We start from the raw sequence: 27,198 nt of genomic DNA, 5'->3' as shown, positions 1-27,198 counted from the left end.
GTCACATAGACAAATTACTTTCAATCCCTGAAAAATGGCAAGTGGGTTTTACTAAATAGTTGAAAAGAGCCGGTTTTTAAATTTTTTTCAGACTAAACAGTCTTCTCTAAATTTATTTTACACACGTCAGTTACTTAGCAAGTTTTTCCATTTAGCTAAAGGCAAGTCTCAAAGTCGTCACAATGTATGTACACTGCCATAGATCTGTAAATTGAGGTTTTTAGTATATTTTGTTACTTTTTGTAATTAAACTTTAGGTGTATGTTTTAATAATACATTTTGCCTTTGGTGATTTAAATGTGTAATTCACAAATTCTGATTGACTGAATAAGTAGTATCCAAATTTTCAGTGTAGTGAAAGACTAGACTGTAATGAGATGTTTTATATAGTATACTGCTTTGCTAGATATTGTCATAAGATGAAATGTCTTGATACTTTATTTTAATTGTTCAAAATGACTCTTTTTAGGATTGTTTAGTGAATGAAGATGGAGTCTTCACAGATGCTGCAGGTCCTGAACTGCAAAACAAAGCTGTTCTTGAAGAGGGAACAGATGCGGGTGAGTACTGTTTATGTTGGTATCATAAATATGTATTTTCTGAAAAGCAGCCAGAAGTAACCTTTGCTGACAATTCTCTCATTTTGTACTTTCAACAAAAAGCTAAAATTATATTTTATTTATATTTTATTTTGCCACATGGTTTAAAATGGAGTTTGGCACTTTTTCATCTTTTGCTTTGAAGTTGCTCTACTTGTTTAAGCAAATCAAGGCAGTCAACAGAGAGTGATGTTATTTTAGGACTATAAAGATAGTCATCAGCAGTGTTAGTTTTGTGGAAGGATGAAATCAACCTTGGGACTAGATGCTGACTGTGAATCAGACACTCGCACTCCGTTTGTAACCCTTATATCACTGATACATATAGGATAGTTGATGTATCAACAATTTTAGGGGTCCTCCAGTCTTGAGTTTTCTTTCTGCCTTTCTATAAATATGGATCCAAGGACCAGGTACTATGAAAACCTTTCTTTGCCCACACTAAGACTAAGGCTAATTAGATCTGGTATATTAATTTTCTAGGGCTCCTGTCACAAATTACCATAAATTTGGTGGCTTAAAACAACAGAAACTTATTCTCTCACAGTTCTGGAGGCAAGAAGTCTGAAATCAAAGGTGTTGGCCAGGCTCTGCTCCCTCTGAAAGCTCTATGGAAAAATTCATGTTTGCCTCTTCCTGGCTTCTGGTGGCTCCTGGTAATCCTTGGCATTCTTTGGTTTATAGCTGTATCACTCCAGTCTGCCTCTATTATAACATGTTCTTCTTTGCTCTGTGTGTCTCTGTGTGTCCTTTCTTCTTAGAAGGACACCAGGCATTGGAATTAGGGCCCACTCTAATCCAGTGTGACCTCATCTTAATTGCAGATTACATCTACAAAGACCCTATTTCCAAATAAGGTCACATTCACAAGTACTAGGGGCCAGGACTTGAACCTATCTTTTGGGGGGACAGAATTCAACTCAGTATACCTGGTTTCTTCTGGATTACCTGGAGACCATTTTAAGATTCATAGTATGAAAGATTGTGACTCTGAATTTGAGATGTAGAATTCTAGATGTATTCTGTCATCTTTGAAAAGAAGAGCCATGGGAATGGCATAATTTGGAGTCTGATTAAGGTTTTACAGTTTCTGCTTTTATTACCTGGAGATTCCCAGATTATGCCTTTGCTACCTGGTAGATGGCTACTCTTACTGTCACCCGTTGGCCCAGATTTAGTACTCCCTGGGAGTTTAGAGAGTTATTAGGATTTTCATAGTGCTTTTTAATTGTGTCTAATGTAAATTGTTATTAATTGTTTTTTAAGTTATAAAGATGCTTCAGGCTGCAAAGAATTTGTTGAAAAAGGAAAAATTGGTACACAGCTATCCCTATGACTGGAGGACTAAGAAACCAGTAGTTATTCGTGCCAGCAAGCAGTGGTTTGTAAATATCACGGATATTAAGACTACAGCCAAGGTATAAAAGGCATCCTACTGTAAGGGCTGGGTTTATCATTCCCTCAGTATGAAAGGTTTACCTGTGAGGTTGGGGTAGGGTTTTGGGAGTAGAAGGGATTAATGCTATTATTATTTGGTTTCATAAACTTGTAGAATTTTAGATCTGGAAGGACCTTGGGTTTCCATCCCTTCATTATACATGCTTAAAGAGTTTAAGTTGCTCTAATTTCCTGCCCAGTGTAGTGAAAATAGCATAGAATTAGGACTTCAGTTCAGCAAATTGTTTAACCTCTCAGAACCTCAGTTTCCTCATCTGTATAAAAGTGATAATAATGCCTACCTCACAAGATAAGTGAATAAAAGTTCCCAGAACAGTGTCTGGCACATAGTGGGCATTCAGCAAAACTCTTTTAAAACTCTTTGCTTCCTTAAAATTGAAATTGCAGTTCATTTGAAAAGCTATTTCTTTTGAGTTAATAAATATTTTATAACTGGCATTTTAAATATTAATATATATTTGAGCTCTTTCATTCAATACGTTTATGTATCTGTGTGTGTGTATATCTCATGAACAACTTGATTCTATTAAATGAAAGAACTCAAATATATATTTGGTAACCAGGCTGAGTATACAGATATTTTGCTTTACAGCTTGCATGTAACGTTGCTAATATTAGTTGGTTCATTTGTTGACATGGCAATTTGGGGTCCATGCCAAAGCTATGCAAGCAGTTTATGCTTTCTACATTCATGTAGAGTGGATAACTGTGCTATGGACCGTTTCTTTGTTTTCTTCTGTTTTTTACATTTCTGTGAAGGCTGTTTTTCTTACCTGTAAATGTTACAATTTGTAACTTTCAGCTCTGCACGGATTTTTGTTGCAGAACATCTGAGTCTGATGCTGATGCAATACGCTGAAGCCATATTTTTTTTTAACTTCTTTATAGAAAATTTTCAGTTGTTCCTCGCAGAAATAGAGAGAATAATGTACTGCCATGTTTCCATCACCCAACTTCAACAATAATCACCTTTTTGCCAATTTTATTTTTATCTGCATCCCTACCCATTATCTACACTTCCTACCCATTGGATTATTTTAAAGCAACTTAAAAGGCATTATGTTTTCCATAAATATTTCATCATGTATATCTGACATTTAAAATTAAAACATAATTTTAATGCCATTTTTACCACCTTAAAAAAATAATAGTTATTCCTTAACAAAATCAAATATCAAGTCAGTATCACGTTTCAATTTTTAATCAAAATAAATTGCGAATGTTGCCTTTCTACCAGTGGGTGGTGCTACAAAGGGCTTTGGGGGAGGGGATTTCTGGTGGTTCAGGTAAGCGAGGAAACTGTTTAAACATGCTCTAAAAATGTAAAAATGCTTTTATCGATGGGTAGAGAGACTTTCTTTGAGACTTTTTAAAATGAAGTTATATTTTCACTTACGGATATTTTTAAACATTTTTGCTATACAATTCTTTTCTTGGTAATTAACGAATGAAAGCAAATGCTAGTAGTTTACAACTTTTGGAGGCGGGAGGTGGAGGGAAGGAGAGTTCTTGAGAGACAGCCAGTAAATAGGAAGTAACTTATTTTGAGAAAGTGTTTTCTATGTTGTAAACCATACTATGTAAAATTAGGTTACATTGCAGTCCTTGTTTGTCCACCTAAGATAGTAGCTTATTTCTTAAGCATTTAAAGAAGAATTATTGAAATCAAGTTTGAATTGATTTTAACTGTAGTTTAATAAAGTATAATACTTCTACTAAACCTGTTATTACCAGTTTTGATCTAGGGTGCTTGGAAATTAGTATAAAATTTCTTGTCACATCCTCCAAAGGTGAAGTCTGCTCTGGATGTTATTTATTAGATCATTTGTGGTCCTATTTTAACATTGTCTCATTTGCTCTGAAATCTATGGTGTTTTTAGATTAGTTTCTTTTTGGTGGGGGAAGGGGGCATGTAAATGACTATAAACCTCTAAAATAAAGAACTGTATTAGGATAAATAATGGCAGTTCTAGAAAATTTGTTCTGCTTTCTCTCACTGAACTTGATTTGTGAATCAATTGCAGGAATTGTTAAAAAAAGTGAAATTTATTCCTGGATCAGCACTGAATGCCATGGTTGAAATGATGGACAGGCGGCCATATTGGTGTATATCAAGGCAAAGAGTTTGGGGTGTTCCAATTCCTGTGTTTCATCATAAGACAAAAGATGAATTCTTGATCAACAGGTAGAACTCTTTCTAAAATTTTCAACATTTTAAAGTGAGTTGTATTTTCTTCAAAAATGGAAAAATAGTGGACTATTGAAAACTCTTGATATATGTTAAATAAAATATTCTAAAATAGCTATCTTTTTTGAAGGGAGTAAAATATAAATTTCAGAAAGATCCTTTCAGATGGATGAAATTTTAACAAACACTGGATTATTTTTTCAGTATTGATACGTAGAAGCAAAGACCGTGAATATTTTCCTATGAGAATTCATTATCCCTGACTGTGCCCTGTGCTGGGATAAGGTGTCAGGAGCCCAGAGATAAGCAGTGTTGAGTGGTGGAGCCCAGTATGTGATTTTTCTTCAGGAATTAGTGTCAGTCTTTCACTCCGAGTCTACGCTCCCTCTCAGTAGAAATGGCATTAGGTAATTGTATAGGTAATTTAAGAAACTATAATATAATTGAATGCACATAACTAACTCTAGTGATGATTACATTCCTAGTTATTTCTTTTTTCCTTAATTTTTTTTTTTAATTTGGAAAGATAATACATGAACCTAGTGAACAATTCAGAGTAGAAAAGCTTATACAGTAAAAAGAAGATTGTTTTCCCTAATCATATACTAGACCCTTTTTTGAGGCAGTAAACAAGACTGACATGGTCCCTGCTCTTGATGAGGTGATAATCTAGCTAGTTTATCTTCTAGTAAATTAAGGTGGCTCTCAGTATTGTTGCTGTTATTAACAGATGTGGAAAGGGGAATATTAATCATTTCTTTTGCGAATACATCCTGGGTTATCATTTTTTTTGGAGTAATTTTGTTTTGGACATTTTACTAAGTTATTCTAGACCATGAGCAAAGAGTTTGACTGTGTTTTGGTAAGTATTTTCACATTTCATCAGTTGAGGATTTAGTGAGAGTTTTGAAGGCATGGACGCCAGCAAGTAATGGAGAATTTAAGTAATGGAGAGATGACAGAGTTGAATGTCCTACCTTGGGGTTCATCATCATTTTTGTAAAAAGGTTCTGCTTTTCATTGTCAACATTATTAGTATTTCTTTAGGTGGTACTTTTGTGAATATATGCATTTTAGGTTTTTTTTAAATTGTTGACTACACTGTTGTTTTTTTTTTTTTAAATTACCTTTAGCCAGTATTAGTTAGTTCTTAGTATCCTTGGTGTGAAGGTTCCTTTTCACTTTGAAATGTTCCTTGTATCACTGCTTCACCTTATGGCTGACACCTTATGGCAACATGGTTCAGAGGGAAGAACTAAAGGCTCTGCCTTGAACAAATATTGAACCCTAAAACAGCTCATTTGCTTCAGTTATAAAGGATATGGCATTTGAGTAGGGCCTGGAGGATTAGGTGGCAAATGGGGGAAGGTAGTGGGATTAGGAGCTGAGGACCCAGAGTGGGGAAAACATAGCATGTTTACAGGAACCATAATGGGGCTGCAGGTTGTGTGAGGGGAACAGAAAGATAAACACTTAAGAAAGATTGATTGGGGCAAATTGAAGTGAGTCTTAAATACCAGGCTAAGGAATTTAAACTTTTAAGTAGGCATGAAGAGTCACGGTATGTTTTAGGAAAAGAAACTAGAGGTTAGAGACCAGGAAGTGATTTTAAGGCTATTGCAATATTATTACAACTTGGAGCTAAGACTGTTTGGCCTAAATATTGTTGCATATGTTGTTCTTAAAATTTAGAGCTTGATCACATAAAAACTAATATCTTATTTCCCCTACTAAGAATTAAAGTTGAGATAAGTTTACACAAGAATTGCTTAAAATTCCACACTGGAGAGTTTTCTTTTAAGGAAACCTTTATAAGACGCTGCCATTGTTCCTCATTCTTTTCCATATTTAGAGAGCAGGATTTTTAGGGTGTTTCCTTGAAGTGATTCAAGTGGACCAATGTACGTATTAGTAAGTAGAGCAAGCTGGTTTATTTGACCATTATTTAATCACTACAATAAAATGGTACATAGATCGATTGGTCAGTGACCTAGGTGAAATAAATGTGAGCTTTGTCAGAGAAACAGAAGCAGATTTTCTTTAGGTATCATTTATGTTTTATTTACAGTCAATACATTTACATGGTATGTAACAGATTCTTTTCTGTGCATCTGCCGTTGTGTTGCTTGCATGGTGTAGTTGATTTCTGATGCTGAAGTCGCAGAGATATACAGAATATTGGCCTACAGAAATGACAGACAAACAACCATACTGTCTGTCAATTCATAGGTCATTTTCCTGTACACCATTTCTGAATAATGACTCTAATCCTCTTCCATTTTTGGTCCTTTAAGTGACATAACAGTTAATTTTTAAAAATGGATGTTAATTCTTTGTCAGTTTTTAAAGACGGCATGAAAGGCTGTCTTTTTTTTCCTCCTTAATCAAATGAGACTCAAGTGACCATAATTTTTTTTGTCTTTCTTGAATACGCCTCTACATTGAAGTGAGTTGGTAGCCATCAAAAGTAACAGCATCTCCACTGGAAATTGGTGCACAGTCCACATGGAGTTGCTGTTACAGTTGATGACCCCATTAAGCAGATCAGAAGTTTCCTTTTTTTTTTTTTTCGCGGTACGCTGGCCTCTCACTGTTGTGGCCTCTCCCGTTGCGGAGCACAGGCTCTGGACGCGCAGGCTCAGCGGCCATGGCTCACGGGCCCAGCCGCTCTGCGGCATGGGGGATCTTCCTGGACCGGGGCGCAAACCTGTGTCCCCTGCATCGACAGGCGGACTCTCAACCACTGCGCCACCAGGGAAGCCCCTTTCTGCTTTTCTTGATGAAAGTCTATAAATTCTCTCTTAAGGATACTAGTTTCACAGAAGAAAATCTTGATTTATCCATGTTCTGAATAAGCTGAGAGATGGGTAGATTTGAAACTCTGATGTTTAATTTTTATTTGAATTAATGTTCTCATTTGCACTTTGTATTTTCTCAAGAAATAATTCCATTTTTGACTTTAACATCATTGATCATTTTTCTTAATCTGTAATATAATGCCTTTATAATTTAGGTGGAAATCTATTACTAATTAATAAAACAAATACTTTTTAGCATAAAAACGATAAAATGTAGAAACATTTGCCACCTAGGAAGGAAAAGAGGTTGTTAGTTAAATTGCTTTCATTTCAGACCATTTAATCAATTTAAGAGTATTAATGCAATAGTTAACATGCATTTAGGAAACTTAGCCCCCAAATTCTGGAAATTGTGAGAAATTCACTAGAAGCATGCAAGGATTTTCAAGTTTGGGTGTTAGCTTTAGCTACCTCAAATTTTTGCTCATGTTAATAATAATGACTTTTTGGTGAAAAAGTTTGATAATGTTCATCAAATAAAAATTTCTCCAAAATTGTTTCCTGTCATCTTCAAAACATAAGTATAGAATTAAATTAAAAATAGAGCTCCCCCACATTTCATTGTGTTCTAGAATTAAACTTAGTAAATAAATATGAAAGATTTAGCCTCTTACCTCATTCTTATTCCAGTAACTTCCAGAAGAAAAGAATATTATAGTCCTTAATATTTTGGCTTTTATAAAGACGAAATACAGGAAAATGAAACGACAGCAACAGTTTGTTCATTACGTAGCAATCTTAATGCTGTTTAATTTCTGGTAACACGTTAAATAAGCTTCAGCCCAGTTGATAGCAAAGTTTAGAATGATTGGTTGGTGTTATAGTGGCTGGTACTACCTAGCGGATTTTCATGGATTGAAACCTAAGAAGGACACATAATGCGTGTGTTTAGATAAAGCCGTTGCGTAAAGTACAAAGTTTTATGATGGACTTACTGCTTTATGAAATACAGCATTAAGATGGAAGCATAGAGATTATGTAGTGATAAGTGGTTTCACCCACTTTTATCAACAGTAATTTATACCATCTTTAGGTTATAAGTTAACTGTGTGTTTGTGTTAAGTATAGGGTATAATTAACAAAGGGGGGAATTCTTACATTTCAAAAGACAAATTTTGACTACTTGTGTGTTTTGGAAGAATATTTAATATCACTAGAAATGCCCATAAAATTGTCTTAAAACTTTTTAAATCACCATCTCAGTTTTGTAATAAAAAATTACACTTCTAAGTATTTATCCGAAGGAAACAAAAGGACTAACATCTCTTGTACAAAGATATATGTGTGTGTGTATATATATATATATATCTGTAAGGATGTCTAATACAGTTGTTTATAAAGAAACGTAATTATATGAAAAAGAAGAAATAATTAAAGTCAATTCTGGAAGAATGAATAGGTAGCCATTAAAAATGGTAGCTTAGCTCTTAATGGTTGTGTATGAAAATCAAATAAATGTAGCCCATCCTGACATTTGGCTGTTTCTAAATTTTTGCTAGTGCTATAATGAGTATCTTTTGAGCACTTGTGCAGCATTTACTTGTATATTTTATCGAAATTATCTTTTCAGATTTTGTTTGAATGTTAAATTTATCTTTATTTTGCAATCTACTATAGTTACCTCAAGTTTGGAGGTTATATGTGTTTTTTTATTGCAAATTTTGTTTTTAAAACTCTGCCACAATATTTTTAGGAGCATTCAGACCACCAGAGTACAAGTCAGAAGAAAGTTTTCACTTAGTGATACCAATTCCGTGCACTTAAATTTTGATTTGTTTGGATTGTGAGAATGTTTTTGTCTTTGAAATCTGCATTCTTATTTGTCATAAATTTTATTCAGTTTTTATAGTCTGAGTAGTCTTTATTTTCCTGTTTTTAAAAACTTAAGTAGTATAGTTGTCTAAGATCTCAAAATAGAATTAAGTTACAGAAGATAATGCCCATTAAAGTATATTTAGTACATCATATTTTTATATTTCACAATAAAAAGAAAGGAAGCAAGTCTTGCTCTAAATATTAGTAGGAATTGGTCTATTAATGAAGCAGAGCTGCTTCTCTCCCCTCTTTAAAATGTTTCATATTTCTTTTCGATACACTGGAAAAAACATTTTTTGGGGGTCCAGATTCATCTGTATATGTCAGAAGGGACACAAATATAATGAGTCATATTTTTAGTAGTATGTAGTTTTATTTATGACAGCCTTTTTGAAACTAGATTTTTAAAAGCTACTACAGGATTATTTTCATTGGTGCAGTTAACATTGTATGGTTATGCCATTTTTAGTAAGTATTATTTAGGTAAACTAAAAAAAACAAAACCAAACTTTCCTCCTCACTGAAATAAGAGACCTTTATGAGTTAAAAAGTATATTTGCAAATAAGGTGTATATAATACAAGATTAAATTTCTTCTCATATTGAAATATTATATTGTATATCTAAGTGAACAACCTATATCTTTATAAGAAAATGTAGCAATTAAAACTTCAACTTTAGTTAGACTAGAGCTGGTTGACTAAACTTGGTAGGATTTTATAGTTGCCTTAATAACATGCCAGCTGCAAAATTGGAATCTTTCTTTGCTGTTGGGTATTTTTAGTTACAGACTCTCTAAGATACTTGAATATAGTTAAGTAATACTTAAAATATAATTCTGAAACTTCATTGAATTTATCTGCTATTTAGCGATATAAAAAAGAACTTAGTTTCATTAGAGTTGAATCAGGCGTTGTGAAACAGATACGTAAGTATCATCTACAGTTGTTAAGGTTACTGACTACAATGTTAGGACTTTTTTAAGAATAAAATTTTTCACATAGCCTTTCTTCTCCCAGCTTTTCCGAATGTTCATAGAAACTGAAGCTCAGAAAAAAAAAATGATGTATTCCTGTCAGTATCTAATAAGTTGCAGATAGCCTCTGCTCTTTGGACTTGGTGCCTGCTCTGTCAGCACACTAATCTCCCGAGACTCCCTGCTGCCCTGACTTGGTCTCTGGTTCACGCTTTCATTACACATGGGTAATAAGAGTCTTTTTGCCTTTGCTTAGCAAACCCCAGAGAAGGGGAGTGTGAGTTCACAGATACAGTGTTTGTCTTCATAAATGAGTTAGAAAGGCTGAATGGAGAAGTAAAAGCAGAATCAAGCCGTGATTTAGGAGAGACAGTTTCGAGGCCTGGCTTTTAGTTGTGTTACTTGCTTATTAGGCTCATGATTTAAGGAACCCCAAGGCACAGAACAGTTTATCTGTCAGTTTAGCTATAAATATGTTTTTTTATGAATCCAATTAGAGAGTGCTTGTAAAGTCCTTTTAAAATTATACACATAAATGTGTGTATATAATTTGTGGTATACACATAAATGCTTTTATTTATTTATTTATTTTTTGTGGTATGCGGGCATCTCACTGTTGTGGCCTCTCCCGTTGCGGAGCACAGGCTCCAAACGTGCAGCCTCAGTGGCCGTGGCTCACGGGCCCAGCCGCTCCGCGGCATGTGGGATCTTCCCGGACCGGGGCACGAACCCGTGTCCCCTGCATCGGCAGGCGGACTCTCAACCACTGCGCCACCAGGGAAGCCCAGTGCTTTTATTTTGATTAATAATAATATTATTCTTAACGTCTCTACCTTATTTTCTAAATTAATATGAAATTTGAATGATTTTCCTTTATGTTTGTATTTTTTTATCAGTTTCTTTCCAACACATTTAAAGGTGCTTCACTGTTTTTATTTTACTATTTACCGAAAATTACAATCTAATGATAACATTGTAAAGATAGAAAGGCAGAATGAGGGGACTTCCCTGGCAGTCCAGTGGTTAAGACTCTGAGCTTCCAATGCAGGGGGCATGGGTTTAGTCCCTGGTCAGGGAACTAAGATCCCACATGCCGCATGAAGCGGCCAAAAAAAAAAAGGGGCAAAATAAAAATGACACTCATATTTAGAATCTTTTTTTAGTGAAAATTTCATAATTGGTATGATATATGTGTATAAATGTACTTTGCTAGTATCTGTCTTTTTTTTAGTTCTAAGAGTAATAGCATTAGGTTTATTCAGATTTTCTATTACAGTATATTCATATTTTCTTAACTGATAAAATGTTCTGTGCAAACTATTAAAATAGTAATATGTAACTAAATATTGTCATATAACTAGGTTGTTATTGCGCAAAGTTTTTATGGTCTCTTGTCACAAAAGTTTATCTTTATTGTTAAAGTCCATCTGAAATGTGTGACTGTATTAGAAATATGGACTTGTGCCCATTTAAACATTCTTATTGTTCATAATTTCTTCAGAATAGATGTGGTAGCATTATACTTTTTCATTCTGTCCTTCATAGTGTAATCAACTTAGGTATTTTGGATATCAATTTGTAGAGCATATTTAATTTAAATGCCCATTTGATTTTTGCTTCCCACAACAATTTTTCATAAACACTTCATTTTATCTGAATTATCAGACCCAGAGAGGTTCAGTGATTTGCCATACATAGTCATGATTAATAAGAAGCAGATCCAGATTAAGAACTTAGAACTTTTCCTATCCACTCCTCCTTCCATTTCCATCGACTCTCATAGACCTACATTTTTAGTTACTTACATTAATGGAGTGTGGTAGAAAAGAGGATAATTGGAAAGTTCGCTTTAGTGTATATACTTTAATCTCTAAATATTAATATGGATATGTGTTTTGGTAACTGGTTAACAAAATTAACTGTCTTAAGTTTCCTGACTTCAAAGAATCAGTTTATGGGACTTCGCTGGCAGTCCAGTGGTTAAGACTCTGTGCTCCCAATGCAGGGCACAAGGTTTGATCTCTGGTCGGGGAACTAAGATCCTACATGCTGCGTGGCAAGGCCAAAAAAACCCCAAAAGAATCAGTTTAAATAATAGCTAATGCTTATATAATACCTATTAATATGTGCCAGACACTGTTCTAGGCATTTTACATATAAGCTCAATTCATATCCATAATAGCTCTATTAATGATACTGTTATTATATGCATTTTGCAAACCAAGGTACGGAAACGTTGAGTGCTTTGCCTAGGGTCACATAGCTAGTAAGTTATAGAGCCAGGAATTAAATGAAAGCTGTCTGGCTCTGGAGTCCATGTTCTTTTTTTTTTTTTTTTTAATTTATTTTATTGAAGTATAGTTGATTTACAATGTTGTGTTAATTTCTACTGAACAGCAGAGTGATTCAGTATATCACACTGAATTCTTTTTCATATTCTTTTCCATTATGGTTTATCACAGGGTATTGAATATAGTTCCCTGTGCTATACAGTAGGACCTTGTTGGTTATCCATTCTGTATGTAATAGTTTGCATCTGCTAATCCCAGACTCCTAATCCATCCCCCCTCTCCCCTTTGGCAACCACAAGTCTGTTCTCTGTGAGTGTGTTTCTGTTTCATAGGTAAATTCATTTGTGTCATATTTGAGGTTCCACATATAAGTGGTATCACGTGGTATTAGCCTTTCTCTGTCTGACTTACTTCACTTAGTATGATAATCTCTAGGTCCATCCATGTTGCTGCAAATGGCATTATTTTGTTCTTTTTTATGGCTGAGTAATATTCCATTGTGTGTGTGTACCACATCTTCTTTATCCATTCATCTGTCACTTTTCGAATTATAGTTTTCTCTGGATATATGCCCAGTAGTAGATTACAGGATCATATAGCAACTCTACATTTAGTTTTTTGAGGAACCTTCAAACTGTTTTCCATAGTAGCTGCAGCAGTTTACATTCCCATCAGCAATGTAGGAGGGTTCCCTTCTCTCCACACAGGGTCCATGTTCTTGACCAATATATTCTGTGTCTCAGTGGAAAGCAACTAGAGGAAGTTGTAATGTCCATAAAGCTGTGAGAAAATTTAGTATAAGATTTAGTATAAGATTTTCCCTGAGTTTAATTTTCAGACAATTTATAACTGTGTATTTTATCTTCCCAAAGATAATGATCAATTTCAGTACTCATTTGATATGCATTTATTGGCTTTCTGTTGTGTGTTAGGCATGTGTTAAATTTTACTGGATCATCTCATTTAGTTTGCAGTCATTCTGAGGAGCGTATCTAGGATCATTAAAATGCAAGTTCCACTACAGTGGGAATCTTATCTTCCTTGTTAACTGCTATATCTCCAGTGCCTAGAACAGCGTCCAAAACATTGGAGATACTCAAATTATTTTTGAACAAAAATTGCACTATTCTTCTTAACAGAGGGGACAACCAAGACTTAGAGAAGTTTTAGTACTTGTGTGTGGTCATATATATAAAAAGTAGCCGAGTCAAGATATAAACCTGGATATCTGTTATCAAATATCAGATCTCAAAATCTGTGCTCTGGTACAGTATTGCCTCTTATGCAGATGTATTTGGACTCAGTCCTATAAGCAGTGAGGGGGCACTGCAAATCTTTGAGAGGGGATTGGTGTGATAAAAGCAGTTTTAGGAGTGCAACTCTTTCAAAGATGTGTCATATAAATTAAATTTCATGTGTCATGTAGAGGAATGAGCATAGGGGAAAAGTCAGACCATTGCATCAATCTAGTATTGACGCAGTGAGGTTGGACTAATATTCTTTTATTTACTCAAAGAATAAATTTGAGTAATATTTCAAGGTAGAAACTGACAGAATGTGGTGGCTTAGTTTGAGCAGAAATTGGAGGAGGTAGATAATTAGCAGGTTTTGAATATAGGTACTTGGATAGAAAATAGATTGATAGAAACAGGGAAATCAGTAACTGAAATAGGGATATCAGGAGAAGTCGTTTTTGTTTTTCTTTTTCTTTTAAGGGCTCCATATGATCAATTTTATTTTATTTTATTGAATTTAAGATGACAGCAGGAACTAAGTAAGCAAGTAACTGAAGATAATACCACTAAATTTGGGGGAAAAGATAGGAAAAAATACCCTGCATATTGGGATAAATATCCTGCAGATAGGGAAAAAGTACTACTGTTTCTTAAATTTAAAATATTAGGTATTAATCACAATAATTAAGTGAACAATTCTACTTTGTTCCCCCTAAAATAGCCAAACTATTGAGCATATTATTAAACTAGTGGAGGAACATGGCAGTGATATCTGGTGGACTCTTCCCCCGGAGCAACTTCTTCCAAAAGAAGTCTTATCTCAGGTAAATTTCTATTCGTATTTAACAGCCTTTGTTATGTATTGCATGATTTAATGACAACACGAGATTCCCTGGGAGTTAAAAAGTAGTTATGTTATCATGTCAAGTGCATGAGTTTATTCATCTTAAATGAGGAGCCGGTGCAGTTTGAGAGTAGACATTTTTATTTAGCTAGAGAAGCTGGGTATATAGTGTAGCAGTAGAGTGTGAGGGATATTTGCTGTCTCACTGAGGGCCAAGATTGATTTTAACTGCTTTGTTGGCTGAGCAGAGAGAGGCACTTGTGACTTTGAGGGAACAGTGCCTAACATTGGTATATCAGGACTTTGTAGGACATGAATTCGAGTTAACTGATGGCATCACATGTTGAAGAATCCAAGTTGGAAGATTATCAAGAAATAAAAAGTTTATATTTCCATTAGTAAATGTATAATTAAGTGACCACAATCACTTTTACATGGAAATGAAGCAGTTGTACGTAATTGCAAAATACTTAAAAACGTCTGAAATTTCATTTTAAAATGTGAATTTAATGGTTGTAAGTATTTCATTTTCTTAAGACCTTTTTGGGTATTAATTGTAAATGTTGTGATGGCTGTGTAATTAAAATGTTTTTACATTATCTTACTAGGTTGGTGGTCCTGATGCTTTGGAGTATGTGCCAGGTCAGGATATTTTGGACATCTGGTTTGACAGTGGAACTTCATGGTCTTATGTTCTTCCAGGTAATTTAAAATAGTAGATAAAATACCAATCAAGCAGTTTTGAAAATAAATAAATGCTATCAGAAGAAATCTATAATCAAGAACTCTTTTTTTTTTTATGCTTTATTTGGAAGTACATCGGCTATAATATAATTTTAGATCTGGAAGAGCTATTGGATCTTTTAATCATTTTAAAAAAATGATTAAAAATCATTTAATCCAATGCTTTCTAAACTTTTTTTTTTCCATTTGAAATTTTTATATAGAACCACAATATATAAGATTAATAAAAATGGGTATTTTCTTCTTCCTCTCGGTCAGCTCATTCTCCTTGACCCCAAGGCCCTCAGTTCTGTAAAACAAAGTTTGGAAATCACTGAAATAGCCTGACCCAATCATTTTTCAGAAGAGGAGATGAGATTGGATTAGGGTCCAATTAGGTGATGGTTACATAGCTTAGTGTCAGGCTAGAAGTCGGGTACCCTGCTTTCCGGTTCTCATTCGTCTGTACTCTGTTACCTTCTCACAGCTTTACCCCTGTCTATGCAGGCAGCTGACTAATTTCTACTTCCTCACAGTTAGGGGAAGTTTTTGACTCCGTGGATAAAAAGGGAGGCGAGATTGGGCAGGAATTAGAAGGGAGTAGTAGCAGGCACACAGAGGACGTGTTTAGATGTGAGAAGATACCTTCAAGGATACTAAGTGAGAAGCTAGAAGTGAAATGAAATAGAGCTTGTCCCCACTGTGAGGTTAAAGACCGGGATGAGGTGCCAGGGAAGCAACGCTGCATCAGACAGGTCCTCACATTGCTGCTGAGTGCTGGCTTTTACCCAGGAGATCCTGTTTGCTTTCTGGAGCAAAGGAATGTGGGAAAACAGCTTGCCTGTTCAGCTGACCATTGTTAAAGGGATGAAGAGGGATCGTGGTCAGGTTTTACCTGGGGTATACTTTTGGTAGTAGGCCTCATTACTGAGAGGACAGCAATGTGATTCCTAGCAGGTAAATGCTAGGAATGCTCTAATTGGGCCTTTCTTTCAGCATAGGAAATTTGAAAAGCAAAATACACAGAAATTCATGCTTACTCTGTATTATAGCTAAACTGTACATAAAAATTCATAATGATCTAATATAATTTTTATAATATTGTATGCAGTAATTTTCAGAATTATTTCATACGTTTCTCCCACCATACTCAAGAGAAAATATTGCCAGTTTAGGTACTTTGTTTTCCTAAATTATATTGAAAATGTCGGCAGATAACACTACAGAAGGTAGGTAGGTAGGTTAAATAGTGTTATGTTATAAACAGGAAAAAGAGTTACCTCCTACCACATTTGGGGCAGCATCCTGAATTTCAAAATAGAATAAATATGCCATATGTGAAATAGTGCTTATAAAGTATATTTCAAAGTTCATTAGCTGCTTCAGCCTTGGTGAGTATTGCTGCTACTGGCATTGTTGCTTTTTAATTTCTAAAGTGGTTTTATGTTACCAAGTGCAGCACGTACAAATTATACCTGGAGCCATTGACTGTTAAACTGTGTGAAAATTGTCATTAAAACCTATCTGTGCTGCTGTTGGTGGTACAGATAGAGTTTAGTCGTACTATTTCAAGTTTGTTCTTAACCAAATATTTGAGAGTGACAGAAATAATTTATCAAACGAAATTAGTGGTAAAAATGCACCTAATCAGTAAATCATTTTTTCCTTCCATGTCATATATAGCTAATTAATTCAAAGAAAGAAAATCATTTTGCCATTTAAACATGTGTGTTGCATGCATAGGAGGATGCCAGAACATAAGTAAACTATCTTCACAGATAATACACAAACCCTATTTTATTTTATTTTATTTCATTTTGGCCATGCTGTGCGGCTTGTGGGTTCTTAGTTCCCCGACGAGGGATTGAACCCGGGCCCCCGGCAGTGGAAGTGCTGAGTCCTAACCACTGGCCCACCAGGGAATTCCCACAAACCCAATTTTAGACTATAGTTTCTACTTTTTCACTGAGATCTTATATTCCTCTTCCTCAAAAAAAAGTAAAGAATAAATAAAATAAAAATCTTATGAGATTGATCAGTAACAGATTAATTGGTTTATATTTCATCCTGTTTTCCTCCCTTTTCTTCTTTCATGATAAAAAATTTCAAAAGATAGGCAGAAAGAATGAGGTGGGAAGGAGTCCAGATACTAGGTGAATTCATAGTTCAAAAAACCATAAAGCAAAGGTGATTTTCCTTTAAAAAACAAAACAAAATGAGCAGTCATCTACTTTCCTGGGAAGGCTTATTGTACTTTTCATTCTCAGATGGCTTGTATCAAGTCTAATGTGAAATGATTCAATGTCTGCATGTTTCCTTGAGAGTGTATTATTGCAAAGTAAAATCAGCTTGATTTTGAGCTTAATTTTAGATACCAGTCTTCATCAGTATCTACTAATGTTTAACGAGTTGAATTTGGTGATTACATAGCATACATATCTAGTTTTACTTTTTGGTGACAGATTTTATGGCAGTGAAAGAGATTTCGCTTCTGTTTTCACACCAGGTCAAGTACCTGGTGAGTTCTTTGTGAGTTTCACTGTGAGTGAGTTCAAGGTCAGTAAAACTTAAGAAATTGAAACTTGAACACTTTCTGAAAGGGAATGGCATTTAAAGTGAATTAAATATAAGTAATAAGTCATATCCATATTTCTAAAACATTCCTTAAATGTTAACCAAAGATATTAATTATTGCATTGATTTAAAACTAATTAATATTTAAACTTTTTAAAAAATAGCTTTATTTTTTTGAAAAAATTTGTATAGACGATCTTATTTACAAAGCAGAAATAGAGACACAGATGACAACTTATGGATACCAAAGGGGAAAGAAAGGGGGTGGTGGGATGAATTGGGAGATTGGGATTGACATATATACACTGTTGATACTATGTATAAAATAGGTAACTAATGAGAACCTACTGTATAGCACAGGGAACTCTACTCATTGCTCTGTGGTGACCTAAATGAGAAGGAAATCCAAAGAGGGGATATATGTACAGCTGATTCACTTTACTGTACAGTATAAACTAACACAATATTGTAAAGCAACTATACGCCAATAAAAATTGTAAAAAATAAAACGAATTAATGTTTAAAATTTTTTAAAAATAGAAAAGTAGAGAGAATCCATACCCCTTGAACCCCTTCCCCACAGCCTTCCCATTATCAGCATCCCACACCAGGGTGGTCTATTTGTTACGTTCGATGACCCCACGTTGACAAATCATTATCATCCAGGGTCCATAGTTTACATTAGAGTTCACTGTTGGTGATGTACATTCTGTGGGTTTTGACAAATGTATAATGGCATGTTATCACACAGAATAGTTTTATGGCCCCCCAAATCTTCTGCTCCATCTTTTCATCCCTTGTTCCCTACTAACCCCTGGCAGCCACTGATCTTTTTACTGTCTCCATAATTTTGCCCTTTCCAGAATGTGGTATAGTTGGAGTCATACAGGATGTAGCCTTTTCACTTTGGCTGCTTTTACTTAATAATATGTATTCAAGGTTCCTCCATGTCTTTTCATGGCTTGATAGCTCATTACTTTTTAGTGCTGAACAATACTTCATTGTCTGGATATACCACAGTTTATCCATTCACCTGGTGAAGTAATTAGTGTTTTAAAATATTTATTCTACATCATTTCTGATTCTTTTTAACAGATAAATAACTTGAATTAGAGAAAAGAGATCATTTTTTGAAACAGAAACTTAGATTTACAAATAAGTTTTTTTTAAAGTTACCTGTTTAAGGACATATACAGTACTAATAGCTTAATTTCAAAAATTAATGATTATTTTTAGCAATTATTTTTTGTTTAAATTATTTTTAAATGTATGTATATTAAACAGTAGTTTTGCCAAATGTTTGTGCTGGTTCTACAACCTGCCTTCTTAGTTCAATATAATAATCTTGCTCAAAATTCATCAATTCAGCAAAATTATACCAATTTAGTAATGAAATTGTAGATTACTCAGTTTTTTGCGAATTCCTCTTTGATAGTAATTTTTTAGCAGTTGGTTTATTCTTTAAATTTTTACCATACCTAAATCACAGTCCTAGAGGTATTGAACAGTTGTTTCCTCTAAACGTGAATCTTTACTTTTTTTTTGGCTGCGCTGGCAACTTGTGGGATCTCAGTTTCCTGACTAGGGATTGAACCCGGGTCACAGGAGTGAAAGCCTAGAATCCTAACTACTAGGCCACCAGGGAATTCCTACAATTTTCATAAGAGCAAAAGTTATTGTAAAGAAATACTAACTTTTTACCACATGGTTAATCGCTACTTTTCCTGGAATTTTAAGACACCAAACATACTATGCCTCCATAAGAAGGTTCTAAATTTTTCTTTCACTAAAAGATCTATGCAGAGGCTTCCCCGGCGGTCCAGCGGTTAAGACTCCACACTTCCAATGCAAGGGGCACAGATTTGATCCCTGGTTGGGGAACTAAGATCCACATGCTGCCAAGAAAATATTAAAAAATAATGATAATAATAATAAAAAAAAAATCTATGCAGGAAGGAAAAAGGATAAAAAATAGGCAGAAAAAAAGCGGTACCGTTTCTCCCTCTTGTACACTGCTAGTGGAAGTGTAAATTGGCACAGCCCTACCAGAAGGGGTTTTCACATTATGCGTCAAAAGCTTTGAAGTAGTTTTCTGTCTTTGGACTGAGGGATTCCACTTACAGGAATCTGTTCTGTAGTATAGAAGTAATCAGATCTGGATGAAAAATTATGTGTGAAGATATTCATTACAGTATTATTTCAAATAGTAAATGACATTGACCAACAACCCAATGTCCATCTGTAGAAAAATGGCTGAAGTGATATGGCATACATTCATATGATAGAATGATATGCCTCCATTAAGTCATGTTTTTGAACATTTTTTGAACATTAAATGGTCATGGGAAAGTATTATTTAAGGGCGTGTTAAATTTTTAAAAGTGCAGAATACAAAGATGTAGGATATTTACTCATGTAAATATTGGTATGCATAGACAAAATAGTGGAAGGAAATATGCTGAAATAAAGTGATTATCTCCGGGTATTGGGAATATATGTGATTTTATTTTCTTGAACTTTACTGTTTTACAAGTTTCTTAAAGTGAGAATGTGCTTTTTGTTGTGAGAAAAAAAATTAAGCATTACTAAAAATAAACTTACTAGAACAGAAAATAGCCCCAGTAATTAATTATATGAGGTTGTTAAATGATTCTACAGTATACCAGCACTTGAGTTTGACTGTGGTTCGTATTACTTACCATCCAAGACTAAACTTCTCATCTTCATTTTGAAAGTTCCTATAAACTTTATCTTTTCGTTTCTTACTCAGTGCTTTGCTACTCCAAAACTTCCCCACCTCCATCTTTTTCTTCTGGTTTCATACACCATCGTGGCAGGCTCTTGTTTGCAGAAATTTTCTAGGGTTACACTTCCTTTTCCAGAATGATATTTTGCTCCTTACCCAATTCCAGTAATTCAACATATATGAGAAATGAGAAAGACACCAAGACTTTACCCTTAATATGAATTAGTTGTTTTGTTGTGCTATTATTAATGGCCTGATTTTATTAGGTACAACATGTGTTTCTAGGACAGAATCAGAGACCATGTATTTTAAAAGTAATTTAGTATACCTAATCACATTTTTGCAAGTATTCCTTCATATAAAACTGTTTGAAAAAATATACCATCAGCAGCTATCAAGTGCTCTTTATGATGTATCTTAATAATAATTAACATTTACTGAGTATTTACTATGTCCTAAGCGTGTTATATTACGTGTTTAATCTCTAGAACAACCTTGTAAGTAGATTTTGGTGTTATCCTCATTTCAGTGAGGAAGAAATGGAAGCATGGAAAGGTTATGCTAAGGCCCCATGGGTAGTAAGCGCCACAACCAGGATTTGGACCCAGGCAGTCTGAATCTAGCCACTGTGCAGTCTTCAAATTGCTTTTATTCGGCATAGTGTAAGTCCTTAGGCAACAGCCAGCTTTCTTAAAACTAAAAATTTTAGAGCTGGCAAAGATTTTAGAGATTATTTAAACCCTTTGTTTTTTTAGGTGTGTTAATCAAGGCTTGGAAGCTATGATTTATTTCTCCAAGATGACAGAACGTTAGTTGGATTTCATGATTATGGACTGTCATTTCATTAGGCCAGAAGTAGGTATTTTCTGAAGAAATGAAAATTTCTTGGGAATACTTCCTGCTATTTCATTTTCCACTTATTTCAGAGAAGGATTTCCCCTAGTATTCTGTTATTAATCTTCTCATTAATTATTGCTACATCCAAAATGTGGTCTCCAGTAGGAAGTTAACATTTTGGGTGGGATGGGGTTTAAGTACTGGTATTGTAAAAGTTTAAATGGTTACAGATCGGTAGAGGAAGAAGGAAAGTAGGATATACATGTAACATTCTAGATGTTGAGGATAAAATTTTTGTTCTCATTGCATAGGCATTTATCATTTTATATTATCCTAGGCTTTCCTAACTACATAGACTAGGCTAACCTGTGTTTTCACCCTGATAACAACATAGTTATTTCTTGTTTAACAGAAAATCTACCCTATTGGCTATCATCTCCAAGAGGGCAGATAGCACAGTGCCTGCTAGGTGCTTGATAATGTTAGTTGAATTTAACTAATTTAATGTTTGATTACATTATTTCAGTTTTGTCTCCCACCTTCACCCAGATACTCTTTGTCACATAAGGATTACAACACTGAATCTTCAATGTTAGGACATAAGAGCAAATCACCATCATTTTACAAATAAAAAGGGATTGTGGGGGTTTCTTAGAGTTCTGAGTTTAGGTTTAAAATATGGAAGTAATCTTCCCCAAAGACCTCATGCTCCTGTTTTTGAAAACCATTTTTATTCTGAAAAGTCACAGAATAGTATAAAGAAGTACATACCTTCACCTAGATTTTCCATAGTCAACATCTGGCCACATTTGCTTTATATATATTTTTTCTATATGGATATATAAACAAACTTTATTCTGTACAATTTAAAGGTAAGTTGCAGACTTGATGCTCTTTTATCCCAAAATATTTCAGTGTGTTTCCTAAAAACATGGACAGTCTCTTGTATAACCAATATGAACATCAAAATCAGGAAATTAGCACTGATTCCATACTGTTACCTATCTATAGATCTTACTCCAATTTCACCCAGTAATGTCCTATATGGGAAAAGAAAAAAATAAATAAAAAGTGGTCTAGACCCAATCTAGGATCTCATGTGACATTTAGTTATCTCTTTAGTCTCCTCATTTTGTCCTTGTCTTTCATAAACTTGACATTCATGAAGGTACAGGTGGTTTATTTTGTAGAAGATAGTACCTCGGTTTGGGTTTCTTTGACGTGTTCTCATGGTTGGATTTAGATTGTGCATTTTCGGCAGAAATATCACAGAAGTGATACTGTGTCCTTTTCAGTGCATCATGTCAGAAGTCACATGATGTCTTTGCTGGTGATGTTTAACTTTGATCACTTGGTTAAGGTGGTGCCTGCCCATTTTCTCTTGCAGGGTTACTCCTCCCCCACCCCCATCTCCCCATCGTAATTGTTATTATACATACAGTTGACCCTTGAACAACGTTGGTAGGGGCACCAACCCTCCCTGCAGTCCAAGTCTAACTTCATAGTTGGCCCTTCATATTTGTGGTTCCACATCCATGGATTCAGCCAGCGGCAGATCATGTAGCACTATAGCACGTATTTAGTTAAAAAATTCCGGGTGTAAGTGGGCACTCACATTTCGAACCAGTGTTGTTCAAGGGTCAACTGTATCTTGTAGAGAGATACTTTAAGACTGTGGAAATATCCTGTTTTCTCACCAGATTTTCACCTAGTATTTAAGCGTCCTTGATGATTTTTGACTGAAATGATCATTACTTAGGATGTTTGCCAAATGGTCCCGTATTTCGGATTTTTAACTCTTGAATCAACTGTTGTTATTTGTTGAATGCTGAAGTAGCTCTCAAGCTTGGGTACATATATGTTCTAACGAATTTGAGGCTAAATTATTTGTACGGCATTTTTTTTTTCTTTTGCCATGTTTTTTCTTAAAGACTTAATTTTTTAAGAGCAGTTTCAGGTTCACAAGACTTAATTTTTTAAGAGCAGTTTCAGGTTCACAGCAAAATGAAGAGGAAGGTGCGGAGATTTCCCTGTACCCTCTGCCCTCACACAGGGAGTCTTCCCTGTTATCAAGGTCCCCCACCAGAGTGGTACATTTGTTACAATGGATGGACCTACCTTGACACATCATTATCATCCAAAGTAGATAGTCTACATTAGGGTTTACTGTTTGGACAAATGTATAATGACATGTATCCATCATCATACTATCATTTGGAGTATTTTCACTGCCCTAAAAATCCTCTGCACTCTGCCTGCTCATTCCTCCCCTGCCCCACCACCAACCTCGTGCCTCAACCCCTGGCTCATAGGGCTTTTTTATGCTTTGCCCATCTTTTGACTGGGTCGTTGTCAAATTAGAAGTTAATAACTTGCCCTTTATAAGACATTTTTTCCTAATTTGTTTAATATCTTGGTTAAGTGCATATGCTCCGTGGCCAGATGGTCTACATTTAGACTCCATGTCTACTGCTTACTGTCTGCATAACCTTGGGCAAGTTATAAAAGCTCTCAGTGTCTCACTTTCCTCATCAGTAAAATGAGGATAATAATAATATCTACTTTCTAGAGTTACTATGAGAATTAAATGACAACATATAAAGTTATTGGATACTTAGCAAATAATTGTTGAATTAATAAAAATAGTTTATTTTCATAAAAGATTTAACTGGAAATATTGATATTGGTAGTTAATATGAATCAGTCCCTAATTTAGATAATATTTTAGTTATCTGTGGTTTAGGAGATCATACTCCAAGGTTTATTTTCTTCATCTTGATTAATAAATTGGCAGTGAGGGTAACAGCCCAAGTGAATGCAACCTAGCCATTGGGTATAGCATGACACAAGCAATAAGTAACATGATTACTTTTAATATTTTAATACCTTGATAAATATTCATTTCCATTTTCCTATTTAATTAACTTAAATTTGTTTTTTCATATTTATTTTTGAGGTACTGACCAAAGAGCAGATTTGTACATGGAAGGAAAAGACCAGCTTGGGGGTTGGTTTCAGTCTTCCTTATTAACAAGTGTGGCAGCAAGGAATAAATCACCTTTTAAGTAAGTATTACACCTGAGCTAAACAAGTCAGCACACGGTTGAGTATTTCTACTGAATATTCGCCAGTGTGTGAAGCACTGTACTGAATAATATGTATGTGATAAAACACTGCCCTTAATTAATTAGCTTATAGTCTGCAGTCTCAGGAGAGAAATAAGTTTGAAGTTAAAAAAAAAAAAAAAGGAGACAAAAATGGAGACAGCAGTACAAAGAAGCCTTGTCACTTCAATACAGGTCATAATTCCTAGAAGAGGTAAAACCGGCATTGACTGGAGTAGTGGAGAAACCCACACGATGGATGTGGAGAAGGATATTCTAGCTTGACTGAGGACAGCCTCAGTCAGATACCCTTACATTTGTAATTTCCACAAGTGGCTAATGGATGGAAATATTTCTTTAGTGAATTTTATTAAATTAGGGATTCTTATTTAGTTACAGAGAATAGCTTTTCCTTATTCAAATATGTGAATGGAGGTTCTAATCAGAAAGATTCTTTAATAGCTTAAGATTTTTGCTATCTTAAAGTGAAAACCCATCTCACAATTTGCATGTTTTATGTCTCTTGTATAACATGCTTTTAAAAGTCGATAGAACAGCAGATATATATTTCTCTCAAATTGTCCTTTTGAAGATAATTTTTTTTTTAAGACATACTTTTTCCTGGTTAGTTTTAATGATCAAAATCAGTACATAATAGATGCTCAGGAGATAATTGTTTAGTGAATGTAAACATAAAAATTTTGTGTATAAGAGAGCTTACTATTTATCAGGATAAACAAGTAGCTGAGAATCAGACTTTGAAGAAAAGTTTTCATACATAATTTGTCAAGAAAAAAGATTTTTATGTCAAACTAAGTTACTCTTTTTAAGCTGTGAGTCATCTTCAAAAAGACCATCATCATTGTGTTCATTATTATAATAGCTAATTTGTCTTCTTAGGACAGTGGTTGTTCATGGATTTACCCTTGGAGAAAAGGGAGAAAAGATGTCCAAGTCTCTCGGGAATGTCATTGATCCTGATGTTGTCATTAATGGAGGACAAGTAGGTGGTTCCCTAAAAATTCATTTTATTTTTAAGGCTAAGTTGGCAGCCAGAACCCTTAATATAGTTACTTCAATGTAAAAAAAAAAAACAAAAACCTCACAAAACTATCTTTTATACTAATAGCAAATGCTTTACCATGTTTTAAATCTAGACTCTCAAATGATATGTGATTTTTTTCTTTTGTTTTGAAAAAGGGCAGGGTTGGGATTGTGGCCCTTTTGACTCATTTCAGGTCTGAATCTCCAGTTAGGTCCTGAGCCATGCTATCCCTCTTTTAATTGTCTGAACTTTAAAACTTTATAAACTGTAGTTTTACAGTTAAACAGAAACAGTATAGGAAAAAAATTAGATCACATCTTCTAAATGCATGTTTCAGGGAATTCCCTGGAGGCCCCGTGGTTAGGACTTGGCGCTTTCCCTGTGGGGGCCCAGGTTCGATCCCTGGTCAAGGAACTGAGATCCCGCAAGCCATGCAGCCATGAATAAATAAATGAATGAATGAATTAATGTTTTATTATTATATTCTTGGAAATGATACACTTTAAAGCAAGTCATTAATGAACATCAGTCTGGGGTTGCTGATACTTTGGTTTATTTTGGAGTTGCTTTCAGAAAAGAAATCCCTTCTCTTATTTTACTCCCTTGGCTTTTTACTGCCCTCCTAGTGTCCAGTAATCAACTCTCTTTGTTGGAGTAGCTTGGGAATATTGCGAGGGAAAAGCAATCCTTCCCCTCCACCGGCCCGCTCCCCCATCACAGACGCATCTGGGCCAGTACTCTGTCCACCTGCTGTAGTGGCTGTTTACAGACATGACAGGAAACCGTTGAACAAGATTGCAGGCCGAACTCTCCCTTTTTCCAGTTTTGTTGTTGTTTTAGATTCAGCCTGATCTCTGAGATCATTAGCCCTTATTTTGTTACAGTACGGTTATATTTTATGCTTACATTTTGCTCAAACATTTCTAAATAGGAGTCTTACCTAAAGCCTCTGTTCACCAAATTGTAATCGAAAGCCATTTATATGTTTATATGTTTTTTTTCCCTCAATGAAAAGGATCAAAGCAAAGAGCCTCCCTATGGTGCTGATGTCCTTCGCTGGTGGGTCGCTGAGTCCAATGTCTTCACTGAAGTGATAATTAGTCCATCTGTACTGAATGCTGCCAGAGATGATATTAGCAAGGTCAGAGTCACTACTCTTTCTATTATGTACTATTCCCGAATGAAAAGTTTACTGAGTCGTTGTTAAAAAAAAATGAGGCACATTTTTGTTGGCACTTCACAACTGAATGAAAATGATTCTCCACATGTTAGGAGCTTTTAAAAATATCCTGTGCTAATTTATTTGTTTAAAAACAGTAGTAGTAATGCTGATAATTTTATACACTGTCTTTTTATATTTTAATATAATATGAAATTATACTAATTTTGTATACTTTTTATGTGCTCAATGACTGTGCACATTTATTCCATTTATTTTTACCTACACAACATTCTTAGCGACACAGATGAACAAACTTAGGCCACTGAAAGGCGATTTGCCCTTAGATTTTAAAGAAATATAATGAAAATTCAGTTTTTATGTATAAAGTACAGTGGTTGTTTCTGCAACTGAGCTTTTGAAATGAGAGTTTTTCTGCATTTGTAGTCTTATTATAGGAATGATATAACAAAGCATCCCATTAAGAAAGTAACATGAGTTGGATAAAAATTATAAAGAAAATAATTTTTCAGTAATAATTGGACTCATATATTGTTTGACTGTATATTTTTTTCCTCAATATTTATAGCTTAGGAATACACTCCGCTTTCTTTTGGGAAATGTGGCTGGTTTCAACCCAGAAACAGATTCTATCCCTGTTAACAATATGTATTTCATAGACCAGTATATGCTACACTTACTGCAGGATTTAGCAAACAAGGTAAGTGTGCATTAATAAGCTTTTGG

General features: G+C 34.7%; 1 protein-coding gene across 1 annotated transcript in view; it reads left to right on the top strand.

The window, feature by feature from the left end:
* IARS2 (isoleucyl-tRNA synthetase 2, mitochondrial) overlaps positions 1 to 27,198 on the top strand; it is a 68,549-nt gene that overhangs the window by 34,325 nt on the left and 7,026 nt on the right. The window contains exons 10-18 of the mRNA XM_067729719.1: positions 470 to 560; positions 1,866 to 2,017; positions 4,082 to 4,242; positions 14,141 to 14,243; positions 14,872 to 14,965; positions 24,100 to 24,208; positions 25,148 to 25,250; positions 26,308 to 26,433; positions 27,041 to 27,172. Coding sequence (XP_067585820.1) covers positions 470 to 560; positions 1,866 to 2,017; positions 4,082 to 4,242; positions 14,141 to 14,243; positions 14,872 to 14,965; positions 24,100 to 24,208; positions 25,148 to 25,250; positions 26,308 to 26,433; positions 27,041 to 27,172 — 1,071 coding nt within the window. The remainder of the gene's footprint in view (positions 1 to 469; positions 561 to 1,865; positions 2,018 to 4,081; positions 4,243 to 14,140; positions 14,244 to 14,871; positions 14,966 to 24,099; positions 24,209 to 25,147; positions 25,251 to 26,307; positions 26,434 to 27,040; positions 27,173 to 27,198) is intronic.

Source organism: Pseudorca crassidens, chromosome 2 (genome assembly GCF_039906515.1).
Source record: "Pseudorca crassidens isolate mPseCra1 chromosome 2, mPseCra1.hap1, whole genome shotgun sequence".
NCBI classification, from domain to species: domain Eukaryota; kingdom Metazoa; phylum Chordata; class Mammalia; order Artiodactyla; family Delphinidae; genus Pseudorca; species Pseudorca crassidens.
This window is presented reverse-complemented; position numbering and strand designations above follow the sequence as displayed.